Source organism: Pteropus medius, unplaced genomic scaffold (genome assembly GCF_902729225.1).
Source record: "Pteropus medius unplaced genomic scaffold, Ma_sr-lr_union100, whole genome shotgun sequence".
NCBI lineage: Eukaryota > Metazoa > Chordata > Mammalia > Chiroptera > Pteropodidae > Pteropus > Pteropus medius.
In genome coordinates, this window is record NW_024342647.1 from 4,775,239 (window position 1) to 4,792,033 (window position 16,795).

At 47.1% G+C, this 16,795-nt stretch overlaps 1 protein-coding gene across 1 annotated transcript in view; it reads right to left on the minus strand.

The window, feature by feature from the left end:
* The window catches only part of PAPPA (pappalysin 1), a 219,355-nt gene that overhangs the window by 40,492 nt on the left and 162,068 nt on the right, over positions 1 to 16,795 (minus strand). The window contains exons 14-17 of the mRNA XM_039866768.1: positions 10,891 to 11,059; positions 8,528 to 8,711; positions 1,246 to 1,456; positions 400 to 571 (exon numbers count right to left, since the gene is read on the minus strand). Of these exons, the coding sequence (XP_039722702.1) occupies positions 400 to 571; positions 1,246 to 1,456; positions 8,528 to 8,711; positions 10,891 to 11,059 (736 nt within the window). The remainder of the gene's footprint in view (positions 1 to 399; positions 572 to 1,245; positions 1,457 to 8,527; positions 8,712 to 10,890; positions 11,060 to 16,795) is intronic.

A 16,795-nucleotide genomic window follows, 5' to 3' on the forward strand; every position in this document is an offset into this window, starting at 1 on the left:
ACATACTTCAAGGACCAATATAGTGTGATGGTGGTAGAAAGCTGGGCAAACTACCTCGGTCACGCCTATCAGAGTAACCTAACTTTGATCGAGTTCATACGTTGGGATTCCATATACGATTTGCTTCATAAGGGTTCCAACATTAAAATTTTTCAAAGCTAAGAATCCCTAAACGACTAAAATATGGTGTTATGAGCAGGAAAACGAGGCTCAGAGAGATTACAGAGAAGGTCATTAGAATTCAGTTTCTTAAATTCGGCATTGGTGATGTCGCCATTAGCCAATTCTAGCATTCGTAGAGAGTCTCTTGGAGGAAGTAGTTCTTAACATATAGGCTGGTCTTTGATAAGTGGAAAGGAGAGGGACAAAAGTATTGATCTCAAGGTCAAGGAGTCTTACCTGGGTGGCATCGCTGTCTTCACACTTGATCCTACACTCGCTGTTGAACTGGAAGGCATTAGTGCACTGGTAGAGCCCATGGAACTTCGGTGGAGGTGGGTCACAAGTCACAGGAACACAGGCTCCCGCCTGCCAGCTGCCATCTTGCGTACACTGAGTCTTGAAGGCCCGTCTTCAAGGAAGAGATAAAAGAAGAGATATCTCAAGGTCCCAGTGGCTAGACCTGGGCCCTAAACTAAAACACCCAAGCTTCTCTGGAGTCGCCCGGCCTCCCATTTCCATTTCCCTTTCTGGATTCCCCGCCGGCCCTGTTGGGTGATGGGCATGCATAGGGATTAAGGAAAACCCATTCATGGAACTCCTTCGACAGGGGCAAGCAAGAGTTCCAGACTTTCTTATAGTTAGTTACATGTGGACTGGAATAAAATCCAAGCCCTGCTAGTCCTGGTCCTCCCTCTTCCTGCTAGGGTGCCCTGATGGGTGCTGGCACTCTGGCAACAGGAAGGTCCGCCGTTTATTGAACAATTACTATGTGTCGGGCACCTTGCAAGCACTTTACATACATATCCTCATCTATTCTTCATAACATTCCTGTGTGGTAACTTACTGCCAACTTCATCTTATTGTTGAAAAATAGAGGCCCGGAGAAATGAAGTCACTTGCCTGAGGTCACAGAGCCAGTAGGCAGTTATTAACAATGCCCTTCTAGATTCTCATAGGACAGAATGGGATGGATGGTGTTTATTGCCTTTGGCAAAGACATGAGCGCTTTGTTCTAATCAGACAGCCATACCTGGCTCTCTTGCCGCCCAGAACCCGTGAGTGTATGTCTGCAGCCCCACTTACTTCTTCGACTTCCGAGAGGAGCTGGGCACATGGTATCCAGGTTTGCACTTGTACTTGCAGAAAGAGCCCACCTTGTGCTTGTTCTCTCGGCACCGGGCGGTCTGGAGGTCTGCATTGGGCACTGGGGGCGGAGCCAGGCACATGAGCTCACACAGGGCCTCCGGGAAGGACCACAGCCCATCCTCCATGCAGGTCAGGACGCTGTTGTTGCCTGGAGGACATGGATAGGAAGGGTTAGCAGACAGGGACGGGGGCAGAGGGACTCTGAGAGCCAAGCAAGCTGCCTGAACTTAAGCCAAGAACCAGAGCATCTTCCACACGTAATTCCAGACACTTCCACTTACCACTGAGGAACCTAGAGACAATAAGAGAGCGGCCGTGGAGAAGAGGAGATCCAGCTTGGGAAGTGACTTATCCCCCATGTACAGTGTGAATTCAAATTCAAGGCTCCTGACCTCTGCTTCTGAGCCTCTTATACGTCATAGAAAAGAGAGCATTGCACTCCTTCCATCCATCCTCCTTGCTCTGCCAGGTAGACACCTGAGCCCACACACGAAAGTACTTGCCTTCGAATAACTGAAAGTGTAAGCTCCTATCAGAACCTACTCAAAGCTTTGATACCCGTGTGCTTTGTGACCTCAGGCTGCCGCTCCTCCCTGAGCCCTGCATCCCTGTATTTATCCTAGCTCCCCTCATGCCTGGAAGTGACAGCACTGTGGTATCTGAAGGCCTGACTTCCTTTTCAGGCCCCAGTGAGTGAAGCTTTGCCAAAGCAGCTGAGAGAGCAGCACTTCCCCCGTAGCCCGTGCCAGCTCTGACAGACGTGCTGACTGCCTTCGGGAAGCTGGCCTGATGGGGACCGTTGCAAATAAAAGCGAAACGCGGAGAGTTAGGCTTTTCACTGCCAGGTCATATATTATCGACACCGCCTGCCCCAAACCTCCTCAAGACAATTAGAAATGGACCTAAAACTCGAGTTTCTCAATCAAACTCTCTCCTTCCTGGTTATTACTGAATGGTGTTGACAGCCAGGGCTGGAAGTACGTGGGTGTGGGAGGCTCTGGGGTTTGGGGGCTGGAAGGTCTGATTTCAGGTTGGTGGGGTGGAGTGATAAGGACGAAACTGACATTTACTACGTCCTGAGTGCTTCTGATGTGCAATCTCCTGTATTCTCACAGCAGAGCTCGTAGTGGGATTCTTCATATTTGGAAATAGAGACTCAGAGAGTGAAGTGACTTGCCCAAGTTCTCATAGTTTGTAAAAGACAAAACTGAAGTTTAAAACCGATTTTGTGTAACTACAAAGATGGTTATTTATCTATTTTTTTTAATGAGAAGTTGGCTATATAAACTCAGCAGAGTCCTTGTTAGCCGTGCTGAGTCAAACTCCGACTCTCCTATCTACGGAGAGAAAACAATTGCTCTTGCCTTTCACAGTGGCGAGATAAAATGAAACAACATTTATGAAAAGTATCCAGAAAAGTGCTGTCAAATTCTTTATTTGCTCCACTCCCTCTTGCCTTCTTCCTATCCATCCTTCCTCTTTTTCTCCCTTCTCCCTAACCTTTTGACTTCATTAGTAGACCTAAAAGGATGGTGTGAGTTGCACAGAAGCCTTCATTTATTCAGCGAGCACCTATTTAGTGCTTACTATGTGCCAGCTGCTCTTTTCTGTGTTGGGACAAAGCACTGGACAAAATTAAAAAACAACAACAAACAAGCAAACAAACGAACCAACCAACCAAACCTCAAACCCTGACCTCTTGGAACTTACATTTTAATGGGATGGGGAGGAACACAATAAATTATACCAAGAAGTAAAATATTTCGTGTGCTAGAAGGTGGTAAGTACCGTGGAGAGAAATATGGCAGGGAAAAGAAGACAGAGCACTGTGCAATTTTATGTAGGCTCCTCCGCTTCTCCCACCCCCATTCACTGTCTTCTTTCTCCTTCTGTCAATGTGATTCATCGGGTGAGCACGGGACAATTGAGTGTCTGTCCACCCCACAGAGGATTTCATGTTGATAAACTGTGATACTGCAAAACAAACTACAGATATTTCTACATCGAGTAAAAGCAATCAAGGGTGTGGAAGGATGATTCATTTGGCTTCCATAAAAGCAGTGGCTTCCAGAACATCAGAGACTACAAACTGCTTTTTGGATTGCCTTTGTGATGGGGGTAGTGTTTTGGGGTGCCCAAGCATAGCAAAGGCTTAGTGAGGAAGAGGAGTTATAAAAGGTATGGGGAGAATACCCTCTCTAAATTTTTTTTAATCTCCAAGGAAGATAAAATATCTATGGATAAAGAGTTGGGACTCTTAAGAGTATATCATATCAGCTATGCAAATTGTAAATTTTGTAGTGAAAGTCACAGTTCTTTTGTGGCAAGATAACATAAAAATTGCAAAATGTTAATCAAGAGAGAAAATGCAACTGGAAATGTAAATTCTGGGAGAGGGTAAATAGGAGTTAGCCCTGTACCCCAGTCAAAAGAAGAACCATGCTAAAGCAGGAACTAATGATTCAGGACCATGGACATGCCCCCGCCCCACAACAAACAAAATCCAGGAGACACAGACACTGAACTACACAGAATCAGTACTTCCATGCCTCAGCGGTAGCCACTACTGTGCATCCACCACGTGGCTTTGAAGAAAGTAGGGTATGACACATGCCGTGCACGCCTTGCCTGCATCCCCTTGGCATTGACCTCTATACTCTGAAGGATGCTTACTGCCCCTGCAACCCTGTCGGAGGCCCTTTCTTCTGGTCGTAGATGCATGCTCCACTTGCATGCAAGGCAAGCTCACAGTCCTGTGATGTCAGTACCCCCGGAACTAGCACTCAACCAGTGATGGGGTTGGTGGATTATTTTCCAGAGTTGCAATAACTCTGAGGAATATTCTCCCCTGTTCTTCAGAGGGACCAAGCTTTGGTGCTCCACATAGGCAGTTGGCTTTCAAAGAGAACTTAGATGCATCTGTTACTTCCATGCCTCCCTTTCTCACTCCCCTACCTGTGTTTCCTAGGGGAACATGACTCAGGATACCTGGTGACGGCATTTCTGAGCCTGGGGTTTCCTGCTGAGGGGAAGAGTGTTGGTATCATAGGCTGGGTCCCAAAGGGTTAGGCGAAGCTGACCTTTGTTCATCTTTTGAAAATAAGTCTTGCTCAGCCCATCTCCAAATGTGCCTAAGGAAACTTTAATCTCTAATGAATATTAGAATGACTAAACACACTGTCAAAAGAGATGTGCCTATTTGTATTATTTAATTGAAAAGATTAACCAGAAGACCAATTCTCTTTGGGATTATCTTTAAGACTGAAATTAACCTAGAGCAGAATACAAAAAGGGAAATGCCAGGAGACCTATGGTCTGGTTTTCTTAGCACCTTGTACCTGGTGTTGGCATTGCCCACATCCTAATGTCAAGGACTGCATCCTATGCGTTCTTTTATTACTAGAACATAGCCTAGTGCCAAACACATAGGAGGCCCTCAATATCCATTTGTTATGTGCATGACATATTATGTTATGCCTGTGACCTTGAACAAGTCAACTCACCTCTCTGGCCCTAAACCAAAGCTGTCTTTGAGTTCTTGTCCAGCTCCAACATTTTGGGATGTGAAAGGCTACATATTGGCCACTGTATTGTTTTGAGAAAACAACAATGAAGCTAACTGGAGTGGAATGATAACAACAAGCATTCAGGGGGCTGCGTCGGCCAAAGGTTGGCACTGGTGGACTTGGGAAGACATTCGGTTTCAGTGCTCTTGGTAAGAAACAGATAGAAGTTACAGTGGAAGAGAGGCAGAAGGATAAAGAGCAGAATAGTGGTTTGGACCCAGTGACATCCTTGACCCTGCTGTCTGCAAACCACTTAGAGTGATAAGATGAAACAACTCTTCTAGGACTTGTATGAAAATTCCTTTTAGGGGGTGACCCTGTTTGTGGGAAGATGCCTGGAAAGACCCATGGGATAAAGCTGAATCCTTCTGGCTGTCTGCTTCTGAGAAAGATGGGAGGGTCACTGCCTGACAGGGGAGAGAGAAGCTTAGAATTCCTAAAGAGGTCGTGGCATGGTTCTGAAGGGACAAGGTAAGGGGCGAAGAAAAGAGCTGAGTCCAAGCAAGAAGGTTAATTGCTGGGGACTGTAGGATGAGGCCATTTCCGGTCCTCTCAGCTCATGTCCCTATCTTCAGTAAAGTCTAAAAAATCAGACGGTGCTTGGTGGCATTGGGTATCTTACAGAAACTAGTGAAAAGACTGAGTTTTAAATCTGAGGTTAGAGAGGCAAAGTTGAAATAGAAAAGACAACAAGAGCCAGAGTAGAAAGCAGGCTTTTAAAAAAGATCTTTGCAGGATGACAGCATGCTCGCTTTAGAAACCCCACTCTAGTCGACATCAAGTGCATCTAGCATGGTTGAGTTGAGGTGATATAAGTAATGTTGCAGTTTTAGCCATTCCATTAAACATTTATGATTTTGATTTTGAAGCTTTTTTTTTTTTTAACTTGAGAATATATATTTTTTTTCTCATGCATTTTTGTAGGCCTATAGTGTTCATTTGATAAAGGACCCTGGCAGAAGTGATTCCAAGGCCATGAATTCTCGGGATATTTTACGTACATCTTGAAGAGGGCTTGGAATTTAAGTCAGAGTCAAGAAAAATGCACTTGGAATATAAAGAGCAAGTGGGTGTGTGGTGCTACCTGTGTCATACCAGGTTCCCAGGGGCTACACTCGACCACTTGTCTTGGGTGGTGGCTGCTCATCCAATGACACTAACCTCCAGGTCCTGGAAGGAACGAGGAGGCTGAAGCATGTCTGCACAGCTCCCAGGACGAAGGCCTCCATGGGACAAACAGGTCAGGGGCTGGGAGAGCAGCCACTGCACAAGTTCTCACAAGGCCTCTTGGAGAAGATGTGTATTTACCAAGCACGTTCTCTGGCTCTGGCATTTTACACATGCCATCTCTTTCACTGTTCAATCTGACCCTTCAATGGGCACTCCTAAGCTTATTTTACAAATGAGGGTAATGAGGCTTAGAGATGTGAAACTGCTCACCTAAGATCAAACAGTTGGAGCAGAGCCAGGAGCAGAATCCTGGTCCTTCTGATTCTAAAGCTAGTGCTCGCTTTGCTTTAAACTGTATTGCAAGGAAAGGAAAAACAAGGGAAGGAAGGGAGGAAAGGGAAGCAAACGAAATAATGGGGAGAAAATTGTTTTGATCAGTTCTTCATGTCATGGCTTGAGAAGGGAGGCATTAATAAGCTCAAAAGAAAGGTAACAGGACCTTCGCCGGTGCTCGCTGCCAGCAGATCCAAGCAGAGGCATCAGACCTGGAATCTGAACACCAGTCAATGCTAGAAACCAAGGTGCATAAAGTGCCAGTGGGTCCTAGCAGGTCAGTGTGGCCGCTAGGGAGATCCTTCTCTGTATTCTTAAGGGAAGAGCAAGTTGGGATCAACAACCATCAAAATGATGGTCTTCCTGGGGCCTCCCCTCCACAGCAAGATCACCCTCGTGCATGCACGCGCACGCACACCACACACACACACACACACACACACACACTACTATGGTCTGCAGAGAAGCAATGGCAGAAGAGTCTGAATCACTTTGATTAAGAATTATTATGAGCCACAATGAAGGTTGTAATAATCAGTGCTACTTGATATACCTCCCTTTCCCAAAAGCCTCTGATTGAGAGGAGAAGTGTGAGTTCCTGGTCTGGAGTTGTTAATACACAAACCTCTGGGCAAATGGGACCAAGTGAAGGGCTCAGATAGCCTAAAAAATGGAAGAGTTTACAATTTCCACTGGTATCTTCAGATCAAATCTTTATAGTAGCTCAGATGAACTGTCTACAGCTTTTTTTAAAATTCAAATCATCTTAGGTTAAAAATGAGGGAACCTAAGGGATGCATCCCCCAAGTTATTTCTGTTTTTCTTTTGGGGCAGTTTAGTGAGATTATTTTGACTTTCATTCATTTTGTAAAAGAAATATTTCTTGTGATATTACTGTCATCAATTCATCCAGTTATTTAGTCAATAGGTTATCGAGTCTCACTCTGTGTGGGTCCTGGGTTTGCTGACAGCAATGTTAAAAGTACAACCAATACTTTGTAGAGATTCAAGTCCAGGAATCTTTTGAAGTTATGTATCCCCTTGAAAATCTGGGGGAACTGTTGACCCTCTCTGACCATCAAATGCCTCAGACTCATGAATACATAATATTACCTCTAAGCTTGAATGAATTTACAAGCCTCCCTCCAAAACCTCCACACCTGACAGAAGTCCACTATTGTGCACTCTGCGAATGATGGAGCCCCAAATGGCATCCGTGCTTGAGTGAGATATCACTCTGGGTATCTGATAAAGGGATGATGTTTCCTCTGATGAACCAAGCAAAGGGTCCTGGCACCTCTGAGAACTGGGTATAACGTCAAATCCAATACTCTCTCAGAAGTCAAGAGCGTTTATCCTGATAACATTGTTAACTTGCGCTGTGATTTTGTACAAATTCCTTCCTCTCGCTGGACCCCAATTTCACCATCTTTCCAATAATCAATTGGAAAGAGTCCTTCTAGTCCTGACATTCTAGGACACCCAGGCCAGCCCCTCACTCATTTCCAAAATGCAGCCTCTTTGTTAGCTTCACAGATCACGTCTTATTCACATTCTAATATTCTGAGTGCCCAGCCCAGGAGATGCTAGCACAGGCTTACTACCCGTACCGGCTCCTCGTTCCCCAGCTAGCTTTTTTTAAAGAGTAGCATTTGGCTATGGAAAAAGACTAAACCTGGCTCCAGTATGAATCCCACCACTTATAAGGTGGCCTTGGACAATTCCTACTCTGTGATAATGGGAATAATAATACCTTTTAGGCTTACTGGGCCCTAACCATAGTCAATGAATTAGTCACATCAGTTCCAAATGTTATTTTCTTTTAATCTTCTTTTCCTCCCTTTCTTCCTCCTCTCTTCCCTCCCTTCCTTTCTCTCTCTTTTCATTTAGCAAAATCTACACGATCTTGGAGGTGATTCCATTGCTCATTGTCATACTTGTCCACACCGCTTTTTTCCTTAGCTGCCCAGCAGGAGAGTTTTCATTAGTATAACCGGTGGAAAGAAATCAGGAGCCCAGATAAAATCCACCCAACGCTGGGTGTTTGAGACCTGGATGGAGAGCCTGAAAGCAGCCTCTGAACTTAACCACCGAGGAAGCGGGGGCGGGGCGGGGGGCACGGGGCAAGCCGAGTCAAAGGGCCTCCATACCTTTCAACTGCGCCGGGTGACGACACTGGAAAGAACATTTGCTGCCAAAGGTGGTGCCCTCAGGACAGGAGAAGGAGGCGGCGTAGACATGATGCTGGTCTGGGACGCCACAGTCCACAGGCTCACATGCCACCTGCTTGTTCCACTTGCCCTCAGTGCAGGTCACTGTGACCCTGGGTCCCGTCTAGAAGGAAGAGGTGGGCACAGTGAGTTGTGGCAGACTGTATCCCCCAGGCTACAGCTCAGAGTCTTGTCTGGGCACCAGGAGACCAATGCTTCATGTTTAACTTTAGCTCACTTTCAATGGCCCCAACAACTGTATTAATTAGGTATTGCAGTTCCCATTTTACAGATGCAGAAACTGAGGCTCAGAGACAATAAGTGATGATCTCTCAGTTACACAGCTGGAATGAGGAGAAGTAGGAATTGAACCCAAAGGCAGTTCTCTTAACTGATATCTGTAGAGTCTCCAGGTCATCGTTTCCATTGTATTGATGAGAACCTTGAGACCCAGAGACCTCTGGGGCATGATGTTTCCTCCATGAAATAGCCTTTGAAACATGGCACAACGTGGGACACTGGCTATAGATCTTTGTATCTTTTCTTGGTTCTGGAGGAGGTTACAGGGAACTTACTGTAGAGAGTGGGCATTGCCTTGGGATCTCAGAGACCCGGATGTTTGTCCTCTGTGCTGTGAGACCATGGGCAAGTCCCTTTCCTTATCTGGGTTCTCCCATTGGCACTGAATCCAAGGATTGTTCTAGGAACCACTCCCTACTCTGAAATGTTATGGTTTAATAGTGGAGAGAGGTAAATGTGAAGAATGAATGAGACTGGAAACGGACAAAGGGGCGGCAGAGATCTGAACCAAACTAGAAGGTGGCAGGGCTGCTAGGGTAGAAGGGCGAGGCCATGCTACAGAGCCAAGTCACTGGCTGCCCGGGGGCTTCCATTCAAGGAGGAAGCCGCCAAATCTCAGGGGATTAGGGATGCCAAATGTTGATCTGGGATTTTAAAAGCAAAGGACATTTTTCCCCTCTTAAGCACACATCAAAGGGAATGCAGATCCCTCTCTGCCAAAACAGCCTAATTGTTTCCGCAGGAGTTCAGTCCTGCCATGTCTGACACACGGAAGTAGGTGTCTAAGACAAGCAATCGAGAGCTTCCAGAAGGTCTGAACAAATAGGTGTTCCCAGAAACAAGGAGCATGTCCTGTGTGTTTACAGCATGAAGGCGAAGTGTGCTGTCACGGCCCTGGGACAGGCCACATCCAGTGACAGAGCTCTGAATCCTCAAGTCTCAGGGCTTCACTGACACCTTACCCACTGCCCACGCCCACCTAGGACCCCACAGCAACATCTAGCTGAAGCAACATTCTGCCACATGTCAAATCCACTCACTGCCACTCCCCTCAGCCGGGACGCGTCCCTCTTCCCTGACCTCTTCCGATGACTTCCTGAGGGCTCTCCCTGCTGCCATTATTACTGCCAGTCTCCGAGCCACACTGAAGTGGGCAGCCAAAAGGACCTTTGTCAACCATGATCAGCCCATGCCACTTCCTTCGACAGCTCCCTGTTGCCCAAAAGATAAACCTCAAACTTCCTGACCAAACTAACAGGGCCTCCCACCAGCGGACATGCTTGCCCCTCCAGCCTCACTGCTTAGGTGAGTTTGGAAAAAGAAATCTGTCTGTGGCATGCTTTTTCTCACCAATGGGCGTCCACGCACTATTCCTGCCCGTGCCCAGAGCACAGCTTTCTTCCCGCTCCCCAACACACACCCCTTTGCCTGGCCATCCAATTCTGTTTTCATGTCGTTTCTTCCAGGGTACTTCCCTTGAATCATCCTGTGTTTTCACAACACCCTACACGTCCCTCCATAGAGCTTATCACTCCGTGTGGTCATTACTCGCTCACTGTCTGCTCCTCCATCACGAGTCGCTAAGCTCCTTGAGAGCTAGGTTTATCTCAGTGACTTTTTTCCCCCTCTAGCATCCAGTATAGCCCGTGGTTCCCAGTGGACAGATGTTTTGAGATGCATTCATTTAAATGAATGAATGAACACCTCAATGACAGAAGGCTTACCTCTTTCTAAAACAGCCCATTCAATTGTAGAGAAGTTCTGACTGTAAAGGTTACATTCAAAATGCTGACTGGCAAGCGACACAGACTCTGATTCACGTGGAGTTGAACACTACTATGCCTAGAAACCATTACCATAGAAATTCTAGATGGAGGATTGATTCGTTCAATCGACGCATATTTATTGAGTATCTGTTATGTGGCAGCACTATTTTAAGGGCTGGAGAAACAGTAGGGAACATGTTCAGCAGCTGGGGCTCTGAGCCCAGCGTCTGCACACACCTGGCTCTTTATCAGCTCGTCGTCTCGCTGTATCTGCAGCACGTAGCCCGTCCGGCAGCTCACGGTGCACTGGGCACCGTGGGAGCGATCGCTGCTGGAGCAGTTGAGAGAAGCGTTCTCCACAGCCAGCTCCGGGCAGTCAGTGGCCTCACATGCGAAGTGCACACAGCTGGAGAGGGAAGAAACGAGAGGGTAAGAGGGTGCTTCCTTGCAGGGCCCCTGCAATCCAGCCGAATGGTAGAGGCCAATGGCCTCCCTCTTCAAAATCTCAGGAGGCCAAGATGGAGGAGAGGAAGAGGACACGAGGGAAAGAAGAGGAGCTGGCTTGGGGGAGGAAAACTCTGGAAGCCATGGTCAGAGTTTATCATTAAGAGCACAAGTTGTGACCCACGGTTCAAATCTGGGCACCTGAAAGCTTCGTATGTTACAATGCTTCAAACCTTGCAGAGCCTCAGTGTTTCCATCTGTGAGGCGGGGGTCATCATGATTACAGTAAGCATTCACTGTGTTTCTTATCTGCCAGGCGCCAAGTAGAATGAAGCCTCTTTATATTTTATAATGGTATTCACTTCTGGGGGTGATCGTGAGAACTAAATCAGATGGGATTCAGAAAAAAGCACAGAGCAGAATTCCTGGCACTTAATTATAAAGGCACGCCATGAACGGTAGCTAATGTTCTTAACGAATCTAGGCTCTGGAAGAGCTTACCTAGAAGCTGCGTAACTTTGAGCAAGGTACATCACCTCTCTGAGCTTGGGTAGTGTCAAATTCGGCCAACCCACAGACTCGACTGAGGTGTCGAATGTAGAAGTCTTTAATAAACTGTAAGGTGATTTATGAATTGTTAGTAAGGCTGTACAGAAAGCATGTCTTGCGTATTGCTGCAGCTGCTGCTCCAATCTTCCTGCCAATTTGAATTCTACCTATTCTTCAAGTCCCCGGGTGCGTGTACATTTCTACAGGACACTTTCCCTTTGTCCCTAGGTGAGCTCCCGCCATAGACATTCTGACCTCCTTTCTCTAATGCTGGTGCGTCTCACTTCACGCACTCAAAGCACAGATCCTGGGTGCCCACCAGTGCTGGAAGGTGTGCTAGTCCCCAGGGATGTGAATGGAAACAACATGACATCCTTATGCTTAGGGATCTTTTCCCCTTGTATGTTATAGTTACGCCAACACTCAGTAACATTCACGACGATTCATTGATTGCTTATATACATGAGCTCACTCCATCCTCACAACAACCCTATGAGCTAAGTGTTATTCATTTTACAGTTGGAAAAATCGGGGACCAGTGAGATTAAGTTACTTAAGTTCCCACCCAGATGTGTGGCTCCACAGTCCTTGTGGTTAACCTCTCTCCCACACCTGGACTAGAACTTCCCTGAGGGTAGAGATACTGCCCGTCTCACCTTGGTATACTTCTCATCGTCCATAAAAATGCCTTGCATGTAGTAGATGGCTCCTAACTAGTGAGAAACAAATGGTGGCAGTGTCTTGCAATTTTACGGAGGTCGAGGTGTTGATTCCTAACACTGGAAGCTTCTGGGGGGCATTTTTCTTTTACTTTTGCCTCTGTGACTCTGTCTACTCAACTCCTGCCAACCATCCAATAGGTACTGATAGCTAGATCTGTATCCAGAGCCTCGAGGCTCTCATTTTCTTGTTTTCTTCTAGGAGGAGTGCAGGGGTGGGGGTGGGGTGAGCGGGGGAGGCAATTGGTAGTCAAACCAGCGTAAGAAGAATTCCCAATGTTTTCCTTGGGAATTTCCCAGTTTCAGGAGATACTGCTGAGGGTTTTACAGTGAGCATGGCTACTCACTCCTGTGCTCCGTGCCCTGCTCAGAGGTGCGGGGTGACAGAGGATAGGAGCTAAAAACCTCCAAAACACATCACAAGCAGATTCACTTTTTTGTTGTTGCTATTCGACCAAATTCACTTTTTGAAATACCCAGAAAAGGATAGCATTTGATTTAGCTCTCAGACCCCACAGAGACGTGGGCTGCGCACTCTATACAACCCCCCTCTGAAGCGCAGGGCGAGCAGATTAAGTGACACTTACTGAGATCTTCTTATTCTCTGCCCTCCTCCCTGCTCCTTGACAGCCTTGGCATCAAGCCACATTGCCACACGGAGACCACGAAGAGACTGTCACTGTGGCGTCAGCACAAGGCTCTGACACCAAACAATGCATCTGTTCACATTGTGTAAGTGCTGGGGGAACAGCCACATGGTTCCAATTTAAGTAGATTTACTCTGTAAGCTACCAGCTCCCCAGCTGGTCTTCTGACCTGTGCCTTGCAGACTGGCTGTTCTCGCTCTGCACTTCCAGGGCACCCCTGGGCTCCCATCTGATGGTAACCCAGCGGACTCTGCAAGCCCTTTCGAAAGACAAGGGATCTGGGCTTCTCTGGGCTCTGGGCTCTGGGGCCAACGAAGTAAGAACAGCACCGCCCCCCCACCCCCACCCTGATTCTGTGCACATTACTGCTCTTCTTTATAGGAAAAAGATAAATTGAAAAACTTGAGTTCCTAGAATGGAAAAAGCACAGAGCTGAGCAAATCCGAGCAAATCTGGGCTCCAGTCCTAGCTCTGCCATTTGTTGGTTGTTTGACCTCACATAGTTATAAAACACCCTGAGCTTCAGTTTCCTCATCTGTAAAGTGTAGGTAATAAAATGATTTATCTCTCAAGATTATCAATAGGGTGACATGCAGCCACTCATTAGCCTATTCAGCAGACTTTGCCTGGGGGCCTTGCTGCATACCAGACACCTTCAAAACTTTGGGGATATAGCAATGAAGGGGACCGGTCAGATTCCTGTCACTTGTGTATTTGAGGAGGGAGGACATGTGCCAAAGAAGTGTAATACACAAGCCCATTTCAGATAGTGAGGCTTACAGTAAGGGCCTCCAAACAAGGTGAATTTATAGAGGGTGACTATTAGGTTGGGAAGGCAGGACCCTATGTATGGAAGGGTCAGGGGAAGCCTCTACAAGGAGGGAACATCTGCACTAAGACCTGGATGAAATGAAGGGATCAGCCACACAAACGTCAGGGGCAGAGGGAGCTCCAGGCAGAGGCAGGCGCACGTGCAAAGGTCCAGAACAGGCTGCAGCCCAGCGTGTTTGCAGGACAGAAAGGCTAATGAATGAACAACGCAGCTGTTTGGCAACTACGCAGCTGTGTGAAAAGGTGGCCTATCCACTATGGTTCTTTCTGTTATAGAAGGAAAACACTCCCTGGACATCTGAGTGACCTGACTGAAAAGGTTCTCTGGTCGCATGAGTAAGGCGACATTGGATTAAAGAGACCAGTCAGCTCTCTTTATAGCAGGGCTTCTCAGAATCCTGAGTGTCCTAAAGCACACTGTAGATTTCCAGAAGAGTCTAAGGCACACACCTTTTGGCAAAGCCCGATGACTGTTTTTCATGGGACATTTCTTAGGGCTAGCGTCTTCCAGAACACACTTGGGGGAGTGAGGCACCCCGACTTTTTCAGCACATCTGTCTGCACCTGGCTTGCAGACTTGAAAACAGAATAAAAGGGGAAGGGTGGCACTCGCTATGTGCTAGGCACTGGCCGCTGTGTTTTATCTGCATCTTCTTATTTGCATCCTCATGATAACTCTTTGAGGTACTATTATTATTCTCATTTCTAAGGCAAGGAGACTGAGAGAGTTTAAATTGTGTCCAAAAGCACTCTGTGTAGACAGAATTCAAGCGGGGATCTGCCTGCCGGTCCCCCAAGTCCCCGCTCCTTCCTTTGCTTGCTTCCCAGATAGTCAGAAAGGGTTATGTGAACACACTGCCCCCAAATGATAAACACGGTCCCGACTACCCCTCCCAAATAACTCCCCGGCACAGCCCTGTCATTTCTGAAACACAAAAACAAAAATTAAGACAAGGAAAGCAAAACAAAAGAAAAGCCTCTGGCTTCATAAAAAAATAGAAATAAATAAATGGGGGTAGGATGTAATGCCACCGACGGACAGTCAATAAAGATAATAAAAAAAGGAAAAATGAAGATACTGTTTGAAAGGGAGGGGCATGGTTGATCAGAGGGATGGAGGAAGGGACGCCAGTAATTTATGGATGAAGTTCTCACCTCTGGACAAAGCTGGAGACCCCTCTCCCACCCCAGAGGTGGAGATAATCAGATACTTATGAATTTTCTTTTCTTTTCTTTCTATCTATATTTTATTTACTTACAGACTCGAGTTCCATATGGAAAGAAAACCTCAAGCTATCCGACAGCCAAGGCTCCACTCCCAATTGGAATGGCCCCAATCATGCATAACAGAGGATTCCTGGGTCATTCCAGAACCAGGCTGGAGAAGACCAGAAGTTAAAGGGCGGACGAGGGCTCCTCTCCTGGCTCTGCCCCTTGACTCAGGGCTTAGCCCTGGTGTCTTGCTCCTTAGCTGCAATTATGCCATGGGAAGTGGAGATAATAACAGGCAGGTTGTTTACAAATCATTCTGATCTGCTCAGATGGGGATGGCAAAAAACACAACACGCTCAACACCGGAAAGGGAAGGGGAAAATGCTCTTGGGACAAAAGCTGCAGGGGCGCTTGGGAAATGAGATGCACACAGAGCTACCCCCACAGGACTCACTTTTCTGCTCAGAAATGGGGTGACTGGAGGAAGTGACCCTAAAAGGCTCTTCTGCTCTGTAATTCTAGAAGCCCGTGATGAGGTGGGACAGAGGAGAGGTTGTGCAGAGTGGGGGTGCAGGCCGACGATGAGAACGGCGAGGGGAGCTGGGAGCGCCTGGCGGGAGGGCACGTGTCCAGCCACGGCACCGGTTCTCCACGGCAGCTCCAGGTTGCCTAGTGGGACTGAGGGCCTGGTGCTTCTACCCCTGGTGTATTTAAGAGGAAGAATTCTGTTTTTTAATGTAACTCTTCTGATATTTAATTGTTGGCAAGTAATTAAAGAAAATAACTAATGAGGGCCAAACAGACACAGATGTTTTGTGGCCTGGGCTGGCCTGCAGGACAGCAGTGCTGAAACCTCTGATGACGAGGAGAGAGCTTTGCCCTGGAAGTCCTGAGAACTGGATTCCAATGCCGGTTTTGCCCCTAATGGCTCGGTGACTTCGGGTAACTCACTTCCCTTGCCTGGACCCTAGATTTCCTATCCTCAAATGAGAGAGCAGAAGCAGAGAATCTCTTAGGGCTCCCCAGCTTTCAGAGGTCCTGGTTTCATGAGGACAAAACAACAGAAGGATATCATTTCAGAGCCCTCTGGAATGGGAAGAAACAGGCTTTGATCATCTCAAGTGTTGGCCAGGATGTGGACGAGCAGGAACTCTCTTGCATTGATGGGGGTGTGAGCTAGACATTTTGAAGAGCTGGGCAGTATCCAGTACAGTCGAAGACCCACACATGCTTAGGCACAGCTGTTGCATTTGCAGGCATATCCCAGACCAGCGACCCCCAGCAAATGTTCTGAGAGGTGCTGATCCCTTTGGGCTGGGGACACTGGGTGAACGTGTGGACAGCAATCTGAGGCCATGGTCTCTGACCATGAGCAGCTTCATTTTGGGCTCCAAATCTTGTCTACGAATTCCCATATATTCATCTAAGAAGATGTTCCATACATGGGCTCCTATCAATGCACAGACTCTAGGAAGTCTTGGCTCTAACCTGTAGGCACCCCTCACTTCTCACTTTGCTCCAACTGTGAAGTCCACCCTGTTTAGAAGGAGTTAATCTGGCCAAATGAAGAATTTATTTCCTCCTAAAGTTGGCCTTCTAAAAGTTAGCTCCCTACCAGAACTGCCATCTGTGGATGGGCTGGCATGGAGAAAGTGGGAAGAGTTTAAGATAGAGAAAGAAAGAATGCAAAATATAAAAGGGGAAGGGGAAGGAAGGGGGAAGGAAAGAAGGAAGGAAGGA